The 20553-nt window shown below is 32.5% G+C and overlaps 1 protein-coding gene and 1 long non-coding RNA gene across 6 annotated transcripts in view; one reads left to right on the forward strand and one right to left on the reverse strand.

Moving 5' to 3' along the window:
• LOC142223276 (uncharacterized) overlaps nucleotides 1-20553 on the forward strand; it is a 59531-nt gene that overhangs the window by 5239 nt on the left and 33739 nt on the right. The window lies entirely within an intron of this gene.
• The window catches only part of nrv2 (nervana 2), a 34973-nt gene continuing 33066 nt past the window's right edge, over nucleotides 18647-20553 (reverse strand). For all 5 annotated transcript variants that reach the window (XM_075293147.1, XM_075293143.1, XM_075293146.1 and 2 more), the window contains one exon: nucleotides 18647-19983. In XM_075293147.1, coding sequence (XP_075149262.1) covers nucleotides 19880-19983 — 104 coding nt within the window. In that variant the 3' untranslated portion in view covers nucleotides 18647-19879. The remainder of the gene's footprint in view (nucleotides 19984-20553) is intronic.

Genomic DNA, 20553 nt, shown 5'->3' on the forward strand with positions numbered 1-20553 from the left:
AATCGTCCTTTTTCACGATTACTTTTCTTTAATAATCCATTTTAAGGAATACAAACTTTGTGAAAATTTGATTTGGGATATTCCCCATCAGGTTATAATGAAATCTGCAACAAATATGTATAATTTTATGGTTTTTTTTTACTGATTTAGTTTTCCAATTAGTGAGAAAATGATGATCTTAGCGGCTAAACTCGAACTTAATACTCTTCTTAAGGAGTAATTTCGTAGATCTTGGTTAAAAAGTATAACAGATCTATACATTTTAATTTTTTTTTAACAATGCATTGTGGCTATGTCAAAAAATAGAGTACAATTTAGTTCGAGTTGTGTTTTTCCCCATAAAACTTACTTACTTTTTTTTGTGTGTAACTTAATTTCCTTGTTTAACGATAAGAATTTTTTCACGAGTTATTCTCATTTGCATAGTGAAAATTGTCGCTAATGATATGAAATGTTTTGTTATTTCAACGTAAACTCATGAAAATAAATTAACGGTAATTTTCTTATTTTTCTACCGGTGCACAACATGGCAATCCTACCTTTACAAGGGGATTGTTTGTTTTGTTTTCTCAATTCAATTTCTATATTGCGGCGGGGGAGACCAATACTCTCTTTTCTTCAATGTCATATAACAAAGAGTCCACAATAACTCCAGTTAAAAAACAAAATCCCCAAAATACACATAGCTTCTATGAATTTCGTGATCTGAAAGTCAATGCACACTCCAAATAAGCAAACGAAATATTTTCGAAATAATTTTGCGTTGTTGATCTCAAGCCATGTGTAAATGAATTAATAAACTTGAGTTTTAAACAAAATCACAAAAGATTGATTTCAAGCAGACGTGAGAAAACAGGTTCTTGGCTATAGAACCGTGTGTACTCGTAACCTCTGAGAGCTCGCAAATAATTACACGTGGCAAATCCATACTTTTGTTCGTCCTCAGGCTGTATAGCAAACTTAAAATATTGACTGGGGTTATACGAGGGTCTAGTGTAAATTGTTTGGAATAATTAAATGGTACACAAATAAAAATTTAAATTTAGTGAGCACAAGATTTTTTATTAGTTTTTATTTCATAGTTTTGTAGAAATAACTAAAAAAATTATCAATTCAACTACTAGCTGACTAGCCAGTTTCAACTGATTGTTCGAAATGTGTGCGCAAATATTTTTTCTGGATTAAAAATTATAGAAATTGCAAAATGACATGTTGTTAACCCTCTAATGCCCAATAAGAATGCTTTTAGTAAAACACACCTTAAGACAACAAAAAAGGGCAACATATAAAGAAAACTTATTTGAAACTATTCAAGAGGCTTTGCAGCATATGCTGAATTTTACCGTATACATTTTTCTTGCTTAGTTCTCTTGCTTTTGTGTCGTTAACATTGAAAATTTAATCAGCTGGCAAAAAAATTGGGGCATTAGAGGGTTAATAATATGAACTCAGACAGAGATATTCAAATCGTGTGTTCCTCAAATAGAAAAGGGCCACAGATTGCCGCAAATCTATCTACGAGCTAAATTTCTTTTCCATGATTCAAACTACACGCAAAAAAATAATTATATCCTCCCAAATGAAGATCGTTTCCCATTTGCTTTTTTTAAGGAAGTTTGTTTGGAAGAAAAGTATATACTTTTTGTGATAAACGTTGACTCTTTTACAAAAATTCTTTTCTGGCTAATTTGATCTTTTCTCAAATCTCTCCCACTTCCATGACGGTTTTTAGTTCTTAGCATCTTTTTCTGTAATACAGACAATGTAGAAGAAATTATTCGATTTTATAAATTTGTTTAAAGTTTAACTTTCGCCTGGACGGAGAATCGAACCGCGGGCCATACAGTTTGTAAGCCAACACACTATTCACTGGGCTACGTAGCTGTTATTGTCATTAACATTAACAATTATCGCTCTAGCCATCAACGTACCAGCAACGCAAACAGTCAAGCAGTTATATTTATAGAGCATAGTTTTCGGCGCCCACGAGCTGATGTAAAGAAACATTGTTTGAGAGAAACATAAATATAGTTGTCCACCGTGGAACAATGGTTAGCATGTGCTCCTTGCATACAAAGGTTGGTGGGTTCAAACCCTGCTTGGACCGAACACCACAATGTCTTTTTCACATATATTCCAAAAACTGTTTGGAAGATTCCGAAAAGATTACATTCGACATTACATACTACCGTATTAAATTTTTAATATGAATCTTAAAAATAATTCTTATTAAAGACTTAAAGTCAGATTAACGTCGATTAAACGAAATTGACTGTATTTTTGAACCACAAAGTATTTTTTTTATTGCAGAAATAAAAATTTTGTAACAATTTTTTGTTGTGATAAAAGTTTGAAATTTTCGAAGAAATTCAAAAAACTCTAACAAAAGAAAAATGCCTTGGGACACGTTCTTCAAAAGTTTTGTTTTTCTTTGAGTGTAATTACTTGCTTTGGGAGGTCAATCAATCAGCCTCCAATAAAATTTCTGAGATATATTATTATAAAATTCAATTCAATTTCTGAAAATGTATTTCTCACAAGATCAACGCTAAAAATATTGAGGGAATATTGAAATAAAACAAACGGAACCGCAATTGATAGTAGCTACAATAATTATTTTTATTAAGTAATAATCGTTGTTGTATATCTAAATAGGTATTTATTTTCATGCAGCACAATTTGTGGTTTTTTGGTTTGCCATTCGTTTGGAAATTTCAATTAGTACTCAAGTTTCGAAATAAATTAGAATGCATCTAAAGCGGATCAAATTCTTAGTAGCGGCCTGCATCAGTTAGTATAATTGAAATTAAGGCAAAATGACATGAGAAGGGAAGATTGGTTTATAGTTTGGTAGCGATAGGTCTCTATTTCAAGAAATTAGTTGTTGAAAAAAATTAATAAAATTTGCATGTAATTTGCGTTTAGTCAAAATTAGAGATTTTTTATTTAACTTAACTTTCACAACATTATCACAATGGACTGAATAGTCTAAGTAAGCGTGATACATCGGGCTGCCACCTAATCTAACCTAACTTAACTTAACTTATAGGTTAAGGATTTATTTGCTCCTGAAAATTATTTAAGTTGCATAAAACTTCCTAAGTAGTAATTCTATGTTTATATCTTTTGGAATATCATCCCATCAATATTGTAACATTTTTTCTCTCCATTCAATTATATATGAAGAGTGATGTCAGCTACACTTATTGGGTTCAGAGGTCAATAGCATTCTTGTATATTGGTCGCCAAAACACAAGTGCATGGGCATTATTAGCAATGAAGTTGCATTCACAATGCAATTGCTGCCATTTGAATGGAACTCTGACTCATTTGTCCCATCATCACAATCACAATCACTAGTCAACTTATCATCATCGTCATCGTACATCCATTTATTGTCCATAGTAGCACGTAATTTCCTTAATACATATGGCGGCAATGACTTGGTTCGATTGAGTTATCCAGTTATCCATATATTTACCAGACTCGGAAGATAAGAAGATGCCGTGATGGTGACAATGAGGATGCCTATTTTATTCAATTATTATCTGAGTTTCGTTTGTGGCTTTATCTGATTATATATCCTCCAATGAGCTATATGACATCCATGATAATATTAGCAGACCGTGTAATTTTCTTTAATTCCTTTAAATTAAATTTTCTAGAGGTCTCTATAAATCTCCATGGAGCATTATTATTTGCCAGCCGTGCAGATAGGTTTTTGTAGGGCTGGACTATTAGAGGTAATTATTTGACGAATTACACTAGTTGATTCTTTCATTTAGACTTCAATATGTATTCATTGAAAACATAGATGTTGTGGTGGAAATAATATATATTCGTCGAATATTTTATAACCTTTTTGACATAAGGCTCGCATTATGTATAAAGACAATGGAAGGCATTTGGAAAAGAATTATTCTAATAAAATAAAACAAAATTGCGATTTGCATTAAAAATTTTCATTGCCTATAAAATGTGGGACACTTATTTACAAAAACGTCACCAAAACAGTGACGCATTTTTTATAAAAGAAAATTATACGAATTAAGTTTTTCTTGAAAATAATTGAGAAATCACTTTCTTCAAATTATTTCTAAATTTACTCACTGAAAAACGAGTTTTCTTTTCGGAGGAAAATTTTAGACAAACCAAGTTTTTATTTGACGCTAAAATGTTTTCTTTAAAAGCAAATAAAAAATATTAGGGGCAATCGTGTTATAACGAATACATTTTCTTAAAGAAAAAAATCTTTCTTAAGGGTTTTTGGTCTTTGAAAGCATAATTTTATCTCCATATCATCGAAATTTATAATTAAGGGATTAACTAGAATTTACTTACTATATATAATTTTCTTTGCATACTTTCAGGCGGTACATTTGCCCGCTTGAATATGTAAAAGGATGTCAAAAAATGTACATAAAGCATTCATAATAGGACATAACCCTCTCTCTCTCTTATATTAAATAGACCCAAAAGTCAAGACTCTAGAGGGAATTGCGTAGAAATTAGAGAAGCTTTATCACACACAAAAATGTCCCAATTATTACTAAGAGGAAAAAAATGTGTCACTCGATGATAGCTGCTGATACGATTATGTTTGAAAGGCGATTCCGAAAGTGAAAGTCCTCATTAAAAAATTGTGATTTTTTTAATTATAACTCTCTCTGATGCAAAATGCTCTGTAGAACAAGTAAGGAAAGTGTAAAGTCGGGCGGGGCCGACTATATTATACCCTGCACCACTTTGTAGATCTAAATTTTCGATACTATATCACATCCGTTAAATGTGTTGGAGGATATATATAAAGGTTTGTCCCAAATACATACATTTAAATATCACTCGATCTGGACAGAATTTGATAGACTTCTACAAAATCTATAGACTCAAAACGTAAGTCGGCTAATGTTAGTAAAACCTATGGGAAACATTTAAATCTGAATCAATTTTAAGGAAACTTCGCAAAAGTTTATTTATGATTATCGCTCGATATATATGTATTAGAAGTTTAGGAAAATTAGAGTAATTTTTACAACTTTTCGACTAAGCAGTGGCGATTTTACAAGGAAAATATTGGTATTTTGACCAATTTTGTGGAAATCAGAAAAACATATATATGGGAGCTATATCTAAATCTGAACCGATTTCAACCAAATTTGGCACTCATAGCACCAATGCTAATTCTACTCCCTGTGCAAAATTTCAACTAAATCGGAGTTAAAAATTGGCTCTGTGGTCATATGAGTGTAAATCGGGCGAAAGCTATATATGGGAGATATATCTAAATCTGAACCGATTTCAACCAAATTTGCCACGAATAGCTACAATGCTAATTCTACTCCCTGTACAAAATTTCAATTAAATCGGAGTAAAAGATTGGCCACTGTGGTCATATGAGTGTAAATCCGTCGAAAGCTATATATGGGAGCTATATCTAATTCTGAGCCGATTTCAATAAAATTTGGCACACTTGACTACACTACTAATTGTACTCCTAGCGCAAAATTTCAACCAAATTGGGGTAAAACTCTGGCTTCTGGGAGCGTATTAGTCCATATCGGGCGAAAGATATATATGGGAGCTATATCTAAATCTGAACCGATTTCAATAAAATTTTGTACAATTAACTATAGTACTAATTGTTCTTCTTTTGCAAAATTTTAAGCATATTAGGGTAAAACTCTGGCTTCTGGGGCCATATAAGTCCACATCGGGCGAAATATATATATGGGAGCTATATCTAAATCTGAATCGATTTCTTCCAAAAGCAATAGGGATCTATTCTGAGCCAAAACACATACTTGTGCCAAATTTGAAGTCGATTGGACTAAAACTGCGACCTAGACTTTGATTACAAAAATGTGTTCACGCACAGACGGACATCGCTATATCGACTCAAGAGCCCACCCTGAGCATTTTTGCCAAAGACACCATGTGTCTATCTCGTCTCCTTCTGGGTGTTGCGCAAACATATGCACTAACTTATAATACCCTGTTCCACAGTGTGGCGCAGGGTATAAAAATGGATATTTGAACTGAGTTTTAGTTGGAACATCTTTTACGATACACTTGAGATAATTAACATTCAGTTACAATTACAATTGCATGCCGCCTTTCGCTTTTTAAGGCTGACATCCGCAGCAGTATTTCTCTCGAAATGGATACCACATTTAAAATACTCCCATCCTATTATCTAGAGTAGAAATATTTTTCAATTTAGATACACATTTATATATACTACAAGGAAACAAAAAACGCTCAATATTCCCATTAATTATGTCTTGAAAGAATAACGACATAAATACCAGTTTTACAAGGTACTTTAAATCTTCCATTGATACAAGTCTAGCCCTACATCATCAGCCCTTACATTCGAAGAACGAATACCAGTGCCCTTTTTGTTTTACAGCTATAACATGACTATTTCATTGGCATTAATAAATTAAATTAAAAAAAAAACAACAAGAACAACAAATAAAAAATATTAACAAATTAGTTCAGCCAACATAGGGGGTGTATATTAACGAATAAAAAAAAATATTGCCTTGTAAAACTTTAAGCCGGCATTAATAACAACAACTACAACAGCAAAACCGCAAAAGTCGTGATTTATAGCTTAAAAGAAGTAATCAACGCAGGAGGAACAGATACAACAACAGCTGAGCCATATGAAAATCTTGTTTTTTACAGACAAAACTAGTTTGGCCCCCTATCATCATTGACTTTACAAGAGACTTATAACTCTCTTAAATTAATCCTTTTCTAAGAGTCTCATCTATCATAGAATGTTTCAGAATAAGATGAAATATGAGACAGAGAGCAATACTCTTAATATTTTTTGGTCCATTGTATCCAACCATGTCATTTGTATGTATTCTCTTACCATTTGCTAACACGACAAAGAGAAATCTGATGACAAATCAAAACAAACATTGAGCTCTTGCCAGATAGCAGTTTTGTGTGTGTGTTGGTATTTTGTGAAAACATCTGTTACACGGACAAAAATGTATGCCATGAAGTTTTCGTCAAATAATTGAAATAGCTTTACCCAAAAAGTGCAATAGTTGGCAAACCCATCTTCCATAGAACAAGTGATGGGTTCAATCCCAGTTTCAGTTTCAGATTATCAAAAGGTTATGCAGAGCTAGTATTTCTCCCGATTTCGGCTTATTACTCATAATAATGCAGTTTTGTTCTATCTTCTCTCTGCAATCCTGCTAACATTTCTAATTTGCTAGAATAAGTCAAAGCTTCTCCATGTATTCAGCTATAAAAAGGCAGTCCCTCATCTTTTAGCTTAACCCTGTAATGCTCAATCCCGCCTTTAGGCGGGCTTCATTAAATAAGGAATCTTTTAGTAAAACACACCTTAAGACAACAAAAATGAATAAAATAAAAAGAAAACTTAGTTGAAGCTGTTCCAGAGCCTTTGCAGCATATTCTGAACTTTACCGTATACATTTTTCTTGATTAGTTTTTTTGCTGTTGTGTTGTTAACATTGAATATTTATTCAGCTGACAAAAAATTGGGTCATTAGAGGGTTAATTGGTAGCAGACAGCTCTCAATAGGAAAGGAGGAAAGTTTACCTCCCACAAAAAAATTGCTCTAAATGTTTAAAGCAATAGACAATCTCTTACTGAAACGATATAACTTCAACCCTGAAAACAGTAACCAACCTACCCAACTGCTGAATTTGTGCGAAAAGTAAGTCAGAATATCGTCAAGACAGAAAACTTTTGTATCATGATATAGCCGATATAAAGCCGAAAATAAAGCAGAGCTTAGTTTATATCGTTTCTACTTATGGCGATTTCGATTCGATGAAAAATTGCAACACTCTCGAAATTGATTTAAAAATATCAAGGACACTATCTTAGCATGTGAATAGAGGCCTCTCAAATTATTATGAATTAACAATAAATTTAAAATGCCACTATCATTTGGATGAATATGCAATGAAGGAAAAAGTGGTGCAACACCAAGCCAACATATTTTTTCCCAAACGCAATCGCCCTTAGTCTAGTGCTTGCAAACATTTCAGATTTTTTGCTGGGCAATTAGGACTTCACTATGGGATTGGTAGTCCCCTTTAGATAACGGTGACCCTACTCGCCCTGCACGATTTTCCTGAGCTCTGTTCAACAATGATTTTCCCATAGCTCCATTCTTCGATCATGATACCTAAGGCCTTTCTAAATGTCATCCTACTCTCCATTCAAATTTAGATCATTTCTTAGTGTACTTATCGCCATTCCGATTATTGCACTGTGGTTCCAAATCGCCTGTGGCTTGGACATAATTGTGCAAGTTTAGAATGATTGATGATATCAAAATGATTTCCTTATGGAAAATGGTACAATTATCCACATCGTTTTCTACATATTCCTGGCCTATTTATCCAATTCAGCACATGTAGACACTATGGGCCTTGCGTCCTGTAACTCCACTTCTGTTTTCATCCTAGTTCTTCATTTTAACCCATCATAGCCTGGCCGAAATTCAATTTTGTTTCCTGACATTAATATTGGGATTTTTCAAAAACAATTCAACGTCAAATATTTCCCAGTGTGCCTTTTAGAAATCCTCATTTGTTGCTGCTGCAACAGCTTCGACTGTTGATTTCACGTAATCGACTAAATTTTGCTCTTCTACTCCAGACAAAGACGGTCAAAACTAGAGTAGGGCAGAGTGGAAAAGAGGAGTATTGTAAACAAAATTGATAAGAAATGTAAACAAAATTGGAATATCATGGCAATTCGTGCATAAACTCATACTCTAAGAATTCAATTGTTTCCATCCGCATGATGGGATTCTCGCGAAGAAGAAAAACAGCAATGTTTGTGATTTGTTTAGCCATAAAATGGATATAGTTTTCCCCCAGTTCTCCCTTCTCTATGAAATCTTATTTATCGAATGTGTTGACCGTGATGGTGGTGATAGCGGTGGCATCATCACCTAAATGATAATTTCCTTAGTACCAAAGCCATCACCATAGTATCGTGATTACAACGTACTTGGAACTATTAAGATTGGCACGCGCTGAATCCATTATTAGTACTTTCATTAGCATCTCTCCGGCCCCATTGTTGTCACTTTTCTCCAGCATATTTCCCTAATTTATTAGCCCATTTATCAAATGAGTGACTCTGTGGCTGGACCAATTTGATACTTTGAATTTGGCTAAATTGGATAGTGGTGGTGGCATCATAATTTGGCTATTCATACAGGGAATAGTTTTGTAACGACTGTTTGATACAACTGTCTCCATTACCCATTTGGTCCATTTGTTTTATTGTAATCGCTTATAATCATTTCCTCTTTCTGATGTTTTTTTTATTTTATTTTATCTTAGTTTGCATAAAAGGCGTTTTTATTTGAGTTGTTTTTAGTTTTTGTACATTGCAGACCATAAAATGAATTTTGTTTTCGATTTACATCATGTGAATTCATATTCGCGATTATTTTGATGTTCTGTTACACTAAAGTAGGGAATGCAAATAGGGGTAATTTGGGGAGGGTGGGGATTCGACATCTTTTATGTGATTATATGAATTTCTGGTAGAAATATATAGAGATGGGTATTATAGCGAATTTCTATTAAGCCATTATACCAAGAACATTCACACCAGTATTGTGATATTCAACATAATGAAATAGTTTTTGTGAGACCTTAGCACTAACTACTTATGAACATAATTTTGCAACCTAGTTGTTAATGAAAAAACAAAATAGATAAAAGAATATTTTTATTAATTTTTCATATTCATAAAATTTTGTAAAAAAAATTGTTTTATAAGTCGTCTATGGCCGATTTTTTTACATTGAAGCAGGCGTCGTTGTAGGCTTTCGTGTGATAACGTATGACCCTGACCGTGAAGAACTGTTTTTTTTTATTAAAAAATATAATTTTCTTTGACACAATTAATTGAAAACAGAGGGAATTCCTATCACAGTTTAACAAGCATATTTCAATTACGCAAAAATGTTCCCGTTAAGCATCAAGGAAGTCTAACATGAATCATCAAAGCCTTGAATGTCAAAGACCTACACTGAAAGAGGAACGACAAAAAGAGAAAAACTCTTTTTTGAGGAACGAAAGTCTAGACAAGCAAATTATTCTTTAACAGATAAAAAAATTTCTTTGAAAGCAAATAAAAAAAGAGTTGAGACAGTCGTAGTGTCGCTTGTCATCAATTCGGATTGGTTTGCAAATTTCATTTGTCTAAGATCGGGAGGAAAATATTGTTTCTTTGTATAAACTGATTTACTTGAAATTTGCTGGGAACGTAGAGGCTTAAGAAATGGAGAAAATGGGGTACCTCAAGCTTCCACTTTAGCCCGACTTAATGGAAAATTATATGAAGAGGAACGACAAAAAGAGAAAAACTCTTTTTTGAGGAACGAAAGTCTAGACAAGCAAATTATTCTTTAACAGATAAAAAAATTTCTTTGAAAGCAAATAAAAAAAGAGTTGAGACAGTCGTAGTGTCGCTTGTCATCAATTCGGATTGGTTTGCAAATTTCATTTGTCTAAGATCGGGAGGAAAATATTGTTTCTTTGTATAAACTGATTTACTTGAAATTTGCTGGGAACGTAGAGGCTTAAGAAATGGAGAAAATGGGGTACCTCAAGTTTCCACTTTAGCCCGACTTAGTGGAGAATTATATGAAGTTCTCCAATGTGCTTGACATTTTAAAAGGACAGTTTTCTTTTCTGAGGAACGAAGCTTTAGACAAGTAAAGTATTCTTTTCACTCAAATTTATTTTCTTTAAGAGCTCTTAAATTCTTTGAAATAAATGGGAATTTCGGTTGTATAAAATTTCGTTCTGGAGGATATTATATTTTCTTTCGGTCTAGAGGGTGGTATTTTTTTGCAAATTTCGAAGAGAAGAGGCTCTCTAGTATGGTCAAATTTTTAAATGCTTCAGAGAAGAAAAACTTCATATTCAATCTATGCAAAGGACGTAAAGTTTTCCAAGGAGTCGATATATCAAAGACGAATAATCGACCATTGTCTAGGTCCAAAAGGAAGGTTTTTTTAATTATAAATAAAGGGTGATACGGTCAAAATTTGGTCAAGGGAAAACGCGTGTAAATCGGTGAAATCGTTTATTTAAAAAATCAAATTAAACTTCTTTTACAAGTTCAATTAGTATAAAATTCAGGAAAAATATTCGGTTAGGCTTTCGCTTTTCCAAATCCGAATTGCCGGGCCTCACGCTTGACACCTGCCATCAGATTTTGTACAGCCACCTTGTCCACCTTCTTCGCCGCAGAAAGCCAGTTTGCCTTGAACTGCTGCTCGTCCTTAGCAGCTTTTTTGATCTTCTTTAGGTTCCGCTTGACAATAGCCCAGTATTTCTCAATTGGGCGGAGCTCTGGCGTGTTGGGAGGGTTCTTGTCCTTGGGAACCACCTGCACGTTGTTGGCGGCGTACCACTCCATGGCCTTTTTACCGTAATGGCAAGATGCCAAATCCGGCCAAAACAGTACGAAACAATCGTGTTTCTTCAGGAAAGGCAGCAGACGTTTATTCAAACACTCTTTCACGTAAATTTCTTGGTTGACAGTCCCGGAAGCTATGAAAATGCTGCTTTTCAAGCCACAGGTACAGATGGCTTGCCAAACCAGATATTTCTTTGCGAACTTTGACAGTTTTATGTGCTTGAAAATATCTGCTACCTTTCCCCTTCCTTTTGCCGTATAAAACTCCTGTCCTGGAAGCTGCTTGCAGTCGGCTTTGACGTAGGTTTCGTCGTCCAGCATCGTCGTGTACAGCCTCCGGGATCGCGCTTTGGCCGTCGTATTTTGTTTATCATTGCGATTTGGAGTCACTACCTTCTTGTAAGTCGATAGTCCGGCTCGTTTTTTGGCTCGATGCACGGTTGTAGACGATACACCCAGCTTATTTGCGGCATCTCGGAGAGAGAGGTTAGGGTTTCGCTTGAAACTACCGGCAACTCTCTTTGTCGTCTCAGCGGCTTCCGGTTTTCGATTTCCCCCCGATCCAGACTTCCTGGCTGTCAACAAACGTCCCCCAAACACTTTAATTACATTTGTAACGGTTGATTTGGCAACTTTTAGCGATTTTGCCAGCTTTGCGTGCGATTAGCTCGGATTTTCGCGATGCGCGAGCAAAATTTTGATACGCTGCTCTTCTTGCTTGGACGGCATTTTGACAACTGAAGAGTGAATTCCAAAATTAAAATAAGAGCAACATTCTACACACACACACCTTCAAAATGAGGGGTGTTCAGGTTTTTTAAATGCAAAATTGAAAGAAATACGTCAAGTTTATATTGACCAAATTTTGACCGTATCGCCCTTTATCGAAAACCAACTTTTACTAACACTAACCAAAACGCAAAAAATGTATTTATTTTCTCAGAAATTTTATATCAACGAAGCCATCACACGCTGCACTAAAGTAGCTCGGCGTTGTGTTGGCCCATTCCCGATGTATTACCGTATTGAGATGATCGAAACTTTGATAATTGTTATGGAGATTTTGGTGGTCATTGGCTTTTTTAAGCCGTCATTGGCTTTTTAAGCCATAAAAAATGCACGTAAACTAGTGTTCGCCTATCGGTATGATTATGCTCGCGAACACTATGACGTGGATATCGATCACATCTGGTCATCCCTTTTCAGATCGTTTCTCTTGTGGTTAGCGTTTTTTTCTTCCAATTTTTGGACGTGATGCAAACACGGTTGGTCGAATTCTACCAAAAATGGGAGCCACCGTGGTGCAATGGTTAGCATGCCCGCCTTGCATACACAAGGTTGTGGGTTCGATTTCTGCTTCGACCAAACACCAAAAAGTTTTTCAGCGGTGGATTATCCCACATCAGTAATGCTGGTGACATTTCTGAGGGTTTCAAAGCGTTTGGACTCGGCTATAAAAAGGAGGTCACTTGTCATTGAGCTTAATATGGAATCGGGCAGCACTCAGTGATAAGAGTGAAGTTCACCAATGTGGTATCACAATGAACTGAATAGTCTAAGTGAGCCTGATATATAGGGCTGCCACATAACCTACCTACCTACCTACCTACCAAAAATTGTAGATTTTTTGATGTTTTGGTAAATATTTCTCTCCAACTAAGAGGCACTTCACAAGTTTTCTATGAAAATAAAATTTTGACAAAATTTTCTATAGAAATGAAATGTTGACAAAATCTTCTCTAGAAAAAAAATTTTGACAATATTTTCTACAGAAATAATTTTTTTACAAAATTTTCTATAGAAATAAAAATTTGACAAAAAATGTTCTCTAGAAATAACATTTTGACAAGATTTTATATAGAAATAAATTTTTTTGATCATTCTACAAGGAAGTTCGCCTCGCGATAATTGCGAGCAATCCATTACCTCCCCCTTATTCAGTATAATTTAAGCAAAGTATTTTACATCTTCGCACAACAAAGAGGATGTTCTTATTAAGCTATCTCGATTAAAATGGGGTTCACGACTTTCCTAAATCTGCTCGGACTGACACATGCCGATTTTTCACAAATTTGTGAAAATTCCAAAAATAGATTTTCTAACTCTCATTAAAATCTTCAATCCGTAATATAGTGACAATTGTTGACGATGTTTTTCTCAGCTAGACAGTTTAATTTGAATAATCAGTCTACCGACTCACATCCTGCCAATCTTAAGATAAAACAAAAGAGAACATATTTTTTAAAAATTTAAATAACAACTAATAGACACAGTCATAGTATTTCCTGTATTATTTGTATGATTTATTAGTAGTCTGGTTCATCATAAGCTAAATCATTCCAATTGATTTGGACAAGCAATCTGCTGGTTAGTTAGTTTCTAAGCAAATACGGGCTCTGTGGACACTAACTTAGACACACAAAAAAAAATAAATGAAAGCAGGTGACATAAGATGCCAGTCATTAAATTCTTCATTACCAACCGCAGGTGAATTAGATATGTGACCAAAAAAGGGGGTGCAGTCAGTAGACCTAGTGCCATATGATGAACATAATGATGTGTTGGCTTAGAGGTAATAAAAATTTTCTAATTTCGTGTTTTTTATTGGGGCCATTTAAATCCCTTGGGCAGGGTGATTTTGTGTTTTGTTTATTTAAGTTTTTTTTATTTTTTTATTTTAAACTCATACATTTATATGAGTCTTTGTGTGACAATTGAAAAGAACAACATTTGCATTTACCTCACATGTCGTAATCAGTGAATTTTGCGCTGATGTCATTGGTCCCCCAAAAGAGGTTGTCTTATCTGAATACGAGTGCCAAGATCCAAATGGCGTCAAAAATATAATTTCGACATATCTTTAATGACGTCATGGTCAGTATGTTCTTTAAACAAAAAGAAAAAATGTAGGCGATATGTGATATTTGTATTTTTATTTAGACTGATTGGTGATGAAGAAAGGCTAATAAACCAAAAATCAGAAAAAAACTTAAGATATTGACCAGGGTCATTGCAGGTGGTGGTTAGATTTGTCGCGAGGGGAGAATGGGTTTACTTGTTTACCACGATTTTCATTTTGATTGTAATCAAGAGGCTAGTTTAGCTTTTGTTATCTCTACGTTTGCAATAGAAACGTAAAGATATTTAAATATAAATTTTTTAATATCTTATCTTTTTGGAATTTTGAAAATATGTTGACAAGGAATCTGCTCATACAACGTAATTGTAGGATTTACAATCGTGGCCAGAATGATAGCAATTTCTACTGTACACCCAGTGTCGGAGGTTGATCATCTTAAATATTTTTAAAAATGTTATTTTTTTCGCGGCGAAAATGGAAAATTGTTTTCGCAACACAATAGAGCGCTATATCTTTAATTTTATTTTTAAAAAGCAAAAGTAAGAAAGCCGAAGTAACATCAAATTTGAGAATCAATTTAGATTTGTTCGAATTGGCTACCTTTGACAAGAATTATGGCCTTCGAAGGGCTGACAAAGCCATCTCTGCAGTTGTTTTTTTTAACCAAAATTGGTAGAATTCTACCAAAAATGGTAGATTTTTTTTACTTTTTGGTAGATTGGTAGAATAATTGATGTTTTGGTAGATTGTGTAAATTATTCCTCTCTAACTAAGATGTACTTCATTTTTTATAGAAAAAAATGTTGACAAAATTTTCTATTAAAAACAATTTTGACAAAATATTCTATAGAAAACAAGTAAGTAAAGTATAAAGTCGGGCGGGCCGACTATATTATACCCTTCACCCCTATGTAAGCCACAATTTGTGTTACCATCTCAACTACTTCACATTTGCTTGAAGCTATATAAAGGAGACAATTTTTTTACTTCTACAAAATCTCTAGAATTAACATTTAAATCGGCTAACGCTATCCAGTTAATTGGAGGAAACTTCCATTGAAAATGGGACTAAAATGTGTAACAGTCTACCATATTTCCCCAACTCTGAGGTACGTATATATGGGACCTACAATTACCACTACTACTAAACGTACTCCTTGTGCGATATTTGAAGCAAATCACGGCAAAACCCTGGATTTTGAGGCCATATAAGTTCAAATCGGACGAAAGATATATATGGGAGCTATATCTAAATCTGAATCGATTTTGACCATATTTGGCACATACAATAGTATCGTTAAAAGTGCCGCTTGTGCAAAATTTGAAGTAAGTCAGGGCAAAACTCTGGCTTTTGAGACCATATAAGTCAAAATCGGGCGAAAGATATATATGTGAGCTATATCTAAATCTGAACCGATTTTAACAAAATTTAACACACTTAACGATACTATTAAACGTACCCCTTGTTCAAAATTTGAAGCAAATCACGGCAAAACTCTGGCTTTTGTGGCCACATAAGTTCAAATCGGACGAAAGATATATATGGGAGCTATATCTAAATTTGAACCGATTTCAATCAAATTTACCAAACATTGGTAGAATTTCAATTCTACCCTCTGTGCAAAATTTCACGAAGTTCGGTAGTAAACTTTGGCCTCTGTGGTCATATGAGTCTAAATCGGACGGGAGATATATATGGGAGCTATATCTAAATTTGAACCGATTTGGCTGATATTTTGCAAGATTTTCGAGATTCATAAAATATTTGGATGTACGGTATTTCAAGAAAATCGGTTAATAAACACGCTAACTATGACCAAATCGGGGATAAATATATATGGCAGCTATATCTAAATCCAAACCCAATAGCGATTGTCTCTGTCCCATGAAACGGCCCTATGCCAAATTTGAGGACGATCGGACTTCAATTGCGAGCTGTACTTTGTGCACAAAATTACATGACAGACGGACAGACAGACAGACGGACATCGCTAAATCGACTCTGAATTTAATTCTAAGCCGATCGGTGTACTAAAAGATGGGTCTATGATCACTATTTCTTGGCGTTACATACAAATGCACAAACTTATTATACCCTGTACCACAGTAGTGGTGAAGGGTATAAAAATATTGAAAAAAATGTTCTTTACAAAAAAATGTTGACAACATTTTCTATAGAATAATATTTTGACAAAATTTTCTATAGAAAAAAAATGTTGACAAAATTTTCTATAGAAAAAAATTTTGAGAAAATTTTCTATAGAAAAAATTGAAAACGAATTTGACAACATTTTCTATAGAAAAAATTTTCTGTAGAAAAATATTTTGACAAAATTTTCTATAGAAAAAAAAAATGACAAAATTTTCTAACGAAAACAAAATTTGAGAAAATTGTATATATAGAAAAAAATTGTTAACATTTTCTATAGAAAAAAATTGAAAAAATTTCTATAGAATAAAATTTTGAAAAAGTTTTCTATAGAAAAAAATGTTGACAAAATTTTCTATAGAAAAAAATTTTGATAAAATTTTCTATAGAAAAAAATGTTGAGAAAATTTTCTATAGAAAAAATTGAAAAAGAATTTGACAACATTTTTTATAGAAAACAATTTTGAAAAAATTTTCTGTAGAAAAATATTTTGACAAAATTTCCTATAGAAAAAAAAATGACAAAATTTTCTAAAGAAAACAAAATTTGAGAAAAAAAATTTTTCAACATTTTCTAAAGAAAAAAATTTTCTATAGAAAAAAATTTGACAACATTGTATATAGAAAAAAAAAATTGAAAAAATTTCTATAGAATAAAATTTTGAAAAAGTTTTCTATAGAAAAAAATTTTGAACAATTTTTCAACAGAAATAAAATTTCGACAAAAATTTTTATAGAAAAAAATTTTACACAATTTTCTATAGAAATAAAATTATAACAAAATTTTCTAAAGAATTAAAATTTGGACAAAATTTTGTATAGAAATTTCAATTTAATTTTCTACAGAATTGAAATTTTGACAAAATTTTCTACAGAAATAAAATTTTGACTAAATTTTCTATAGAAATAACATTTTGACAAAATTTTCTATAGAAATAAAATTTTGACAACATTTTCTAAAGAAATAAAATTTTGAAAAAAATTTCTATAGAATAAAATTTTGACAAAGTTTTCTATAGAAAACAATTTTGAGAAAATTTTCTACAGAAATGAAATTTCGACAAAATTTTCTACAGAAATAAAATTTCAACAAATTTTTCTATAGAAACAATATTTTGACAAAATTTTCTAAAGAAATAAAATTTTGACAAAATTGACAAAACAAATAAAATTTTGACTAAATTTTCTATAGAAATAAAATTTTGACAAAATTTTCTATAGAAATAAAATTTTGACAAAATTTTCTATAGAATTAAAAATTTGAAAAAATTTTCTAATGAAATAAAATTTTGACAAAATTTTCTATAAAAATAAAATTTTGACAAAATCTTCTATAAAAATAAAATTTTGACAAAATTTTCTATAAATATAATTTTTTTTCGGAATTTTCTATACAAATAATTTTTTTGTTATAGAAATAGGATTTTCGCAAAATTTTCTATAGAAATAAATATTTTGCAAAATTTTCTATACAAAGAACAGTTTGACAAAATTTTCTATTAAGGTGAATTTTGACAAAATTTTCTATAGAGGTAAATTTTGACAAAATTTCTATAGATATAAAAGTTGACCAAATTTTTTATACAAATATAATTCTGACAAAAGTTTCTACAGAAATAAAATTTTAACAAAATTTTCAAGAGAAATAAAATTTTGGCAAAATTTTCTAAAGAAAAAAAAAAAATTGGTAAAATTTTCTAAATTTGATAGATTTTTGGTAAAATTTTCTTCAAATTTTGGTACGAATGGCAACCGTGATCCATTCCCGGGAAGAGTCGTCTTGAGATGATCAACATTTTTGAATTTTTTAGTGGTAACCTTACTCTCCAAAATGCCCTAGGAGCAAAAGTTCAACGGATTGAGATCCGGTGAGTTGAATCGAGGAACCTTTTTTTTATGACTTTCGCGGTTGACGCGTGATGAGACCCTTTGGAATGTCCATGACCAGCGGCAGAAATCTTTGTCTGTCTTGTGCTTCTATACTGTCTTTAGGACATTTTTCTCAATATTATTCGGTATTTATTTTGAAACAATTGTCTATGAATACAGTCGGGGAGCCATCATTACCAATGAACTACCGAATTAGTTTGATGAAAATTTAACATACATATGCTATTATTTTACTCACAGGTGTATCTTCTAACAAATTGCGTAATTTTTATGGGTTAGATTTTAGTAAAAAAATGAATTCGATTTTTAATTATTGTTTGGTAAAATTTTATTAATTTAAAACTTAAAAAAACATTTACTTTTTTAATTTAAATTTTAATAATTAAAACTCACTGCAGTGTCTTGATTCTTCACAATTTTTGGATGCATTCCTCCTATTTGTGTATAAAATAAGAGACTTTGGGTGTTTCGATTATGAAATAAGGGAAGGCGGGGGGCGGAGGGAGATTTTGGTTAGAATGGAGTTATTAAACTAACTTGTACACTTGCTAGAATCTAGATGACACTCACTAGGTGGTGGTAGCTTGAATATCCTTCCTTAAAATATCTGCAACTGTTGTTGACCATGTTGTTGAGAAGAGAAGAAACGAAAGCCTTTGCGTTATGGCTTGTAAATGGCGTTTGAAGATGGTGTTCAAATGTCGCTTTGTATTTTTTTTTTTGGGATTTTCTTAATTTTTTCGTCTTCTTTAAAATATACAATAACTAAACTTTACAATACAATAAACAATTCTAGATTAATGATTTTAGTTTAGACTAAAACAAAAAATACAATATTCTCTTTATTTAAAATTAGTGAAAAATCTGATGCCCAATAGACATAAAGGGAATTTTCCTTAAAGTTGAAGCAAACGAAAAAGATCATCTCAAATCTGTTTTAAGACCACAATAAAATATTTTTGCCATGGAAATTTAACAATCGTAAAATTATTTTATTCGATAGAAAAGAAAAATAATTTTCTTTGAAAATATTTTCTCCTAATTTTGTTTTACATTTGCTTTGGAAATATTTCCCCTTCTCTGAGTGATCGTTTTTTTGTATCTCAATTAAGGTGTACAAATTCTCAGGATTTGTTTTTCTTTGAAATATTTGTTGAAATGGCAGTTTTTATACAAAAAGAAACAAATGAAATCTTAATTAAAGACTGAAATCTGAAAACGGTCTAGATTAATAGCCATTTTTTGTTTTGTTTTGAGATTCTGAGAATATTTCCTAATGGGCCTTACTGATTTTTATTTTTGAACCAAGAAATAGTGGCTTGAAACTTATTTTTGTGTACTTAAATCGTTGGTAATTATTTAAAGAAATTATTAGAAAAAAAAAATTGAAGGAAATTTAATAAATATTTTGTTGATTTGTGTTTCTGGTTTTTTGAGGGTGTTGTGTGTGTGTGTGCACGGTTTTTTGTGTGTTTTGTTTTTTTTTTCTTCAAGGAGTAAAATCGCCTTGAACTTCCTGCGGATGAGATTTTTAATCTATTAAAAGTTCAAAGTGCACCGATCCTAATCTCTCCTTGCGATCGTGAATGATATTGCGTGCCCAGGCTTTGCATTCGATGTTGATGATGATACCACCTGAAAGTAAAAATTCATTTAAAATAGAAATCAAAAGTGTCATTCAGCTTTGGCTTTGGCTTTCAAATTCAATTCAATTTTGGGGCTATTACTAAATATGAAAAATAATAAATAAATATGAAAAAAATAAAATATATATACACTGAAAAATATATTGTCGTGATGCTAAAAATTCCATCTGCCTAAAATACGAATCCGAATTTTGCTAAGAATAGCAGACGCATTTTTCTCTTACCAAGTTTTCTTCCTTTGGGGGGCTATATGGGGGCTATAAATTATTATGGACTGATATGGACCACTTTTGGCATGGTTGTTAAATATCATATACTACCACCACGTACCAAATTTCAACCAGATCGGATGAATTGTGTTTCTCCAAAAGGCACCGGAGGTCAAATCTGGCGATCGGTTTATATGGGAGCTATATATAATTATCGACTGATAGGAACCAATTCCTGCATGGTTGTTGGATACCATATACTAACATCACGTACCAAATTTCAACCTAATGGGAAGAATTTTTCTCTTCCAAGGTGCTCTGGAGGTCAAATCTGGTGATCGGTTTATATG

Source organism: Haematobia irritans, chromosome 2 (assembly GCF_050003625.1).
Source record: "Haematobia irritans isolate KBUSLIRL chromosome 2, ASM5000362v1, whole genome shotgun sequence".
In the NCBI taxonomy this organism is placed as follows: domain Eukaryota; kingdom Metazoa; phylum Arthropoda; class Insecta; order Diptera; family Muscidae; genus Haematobia; species Haematobia irritans.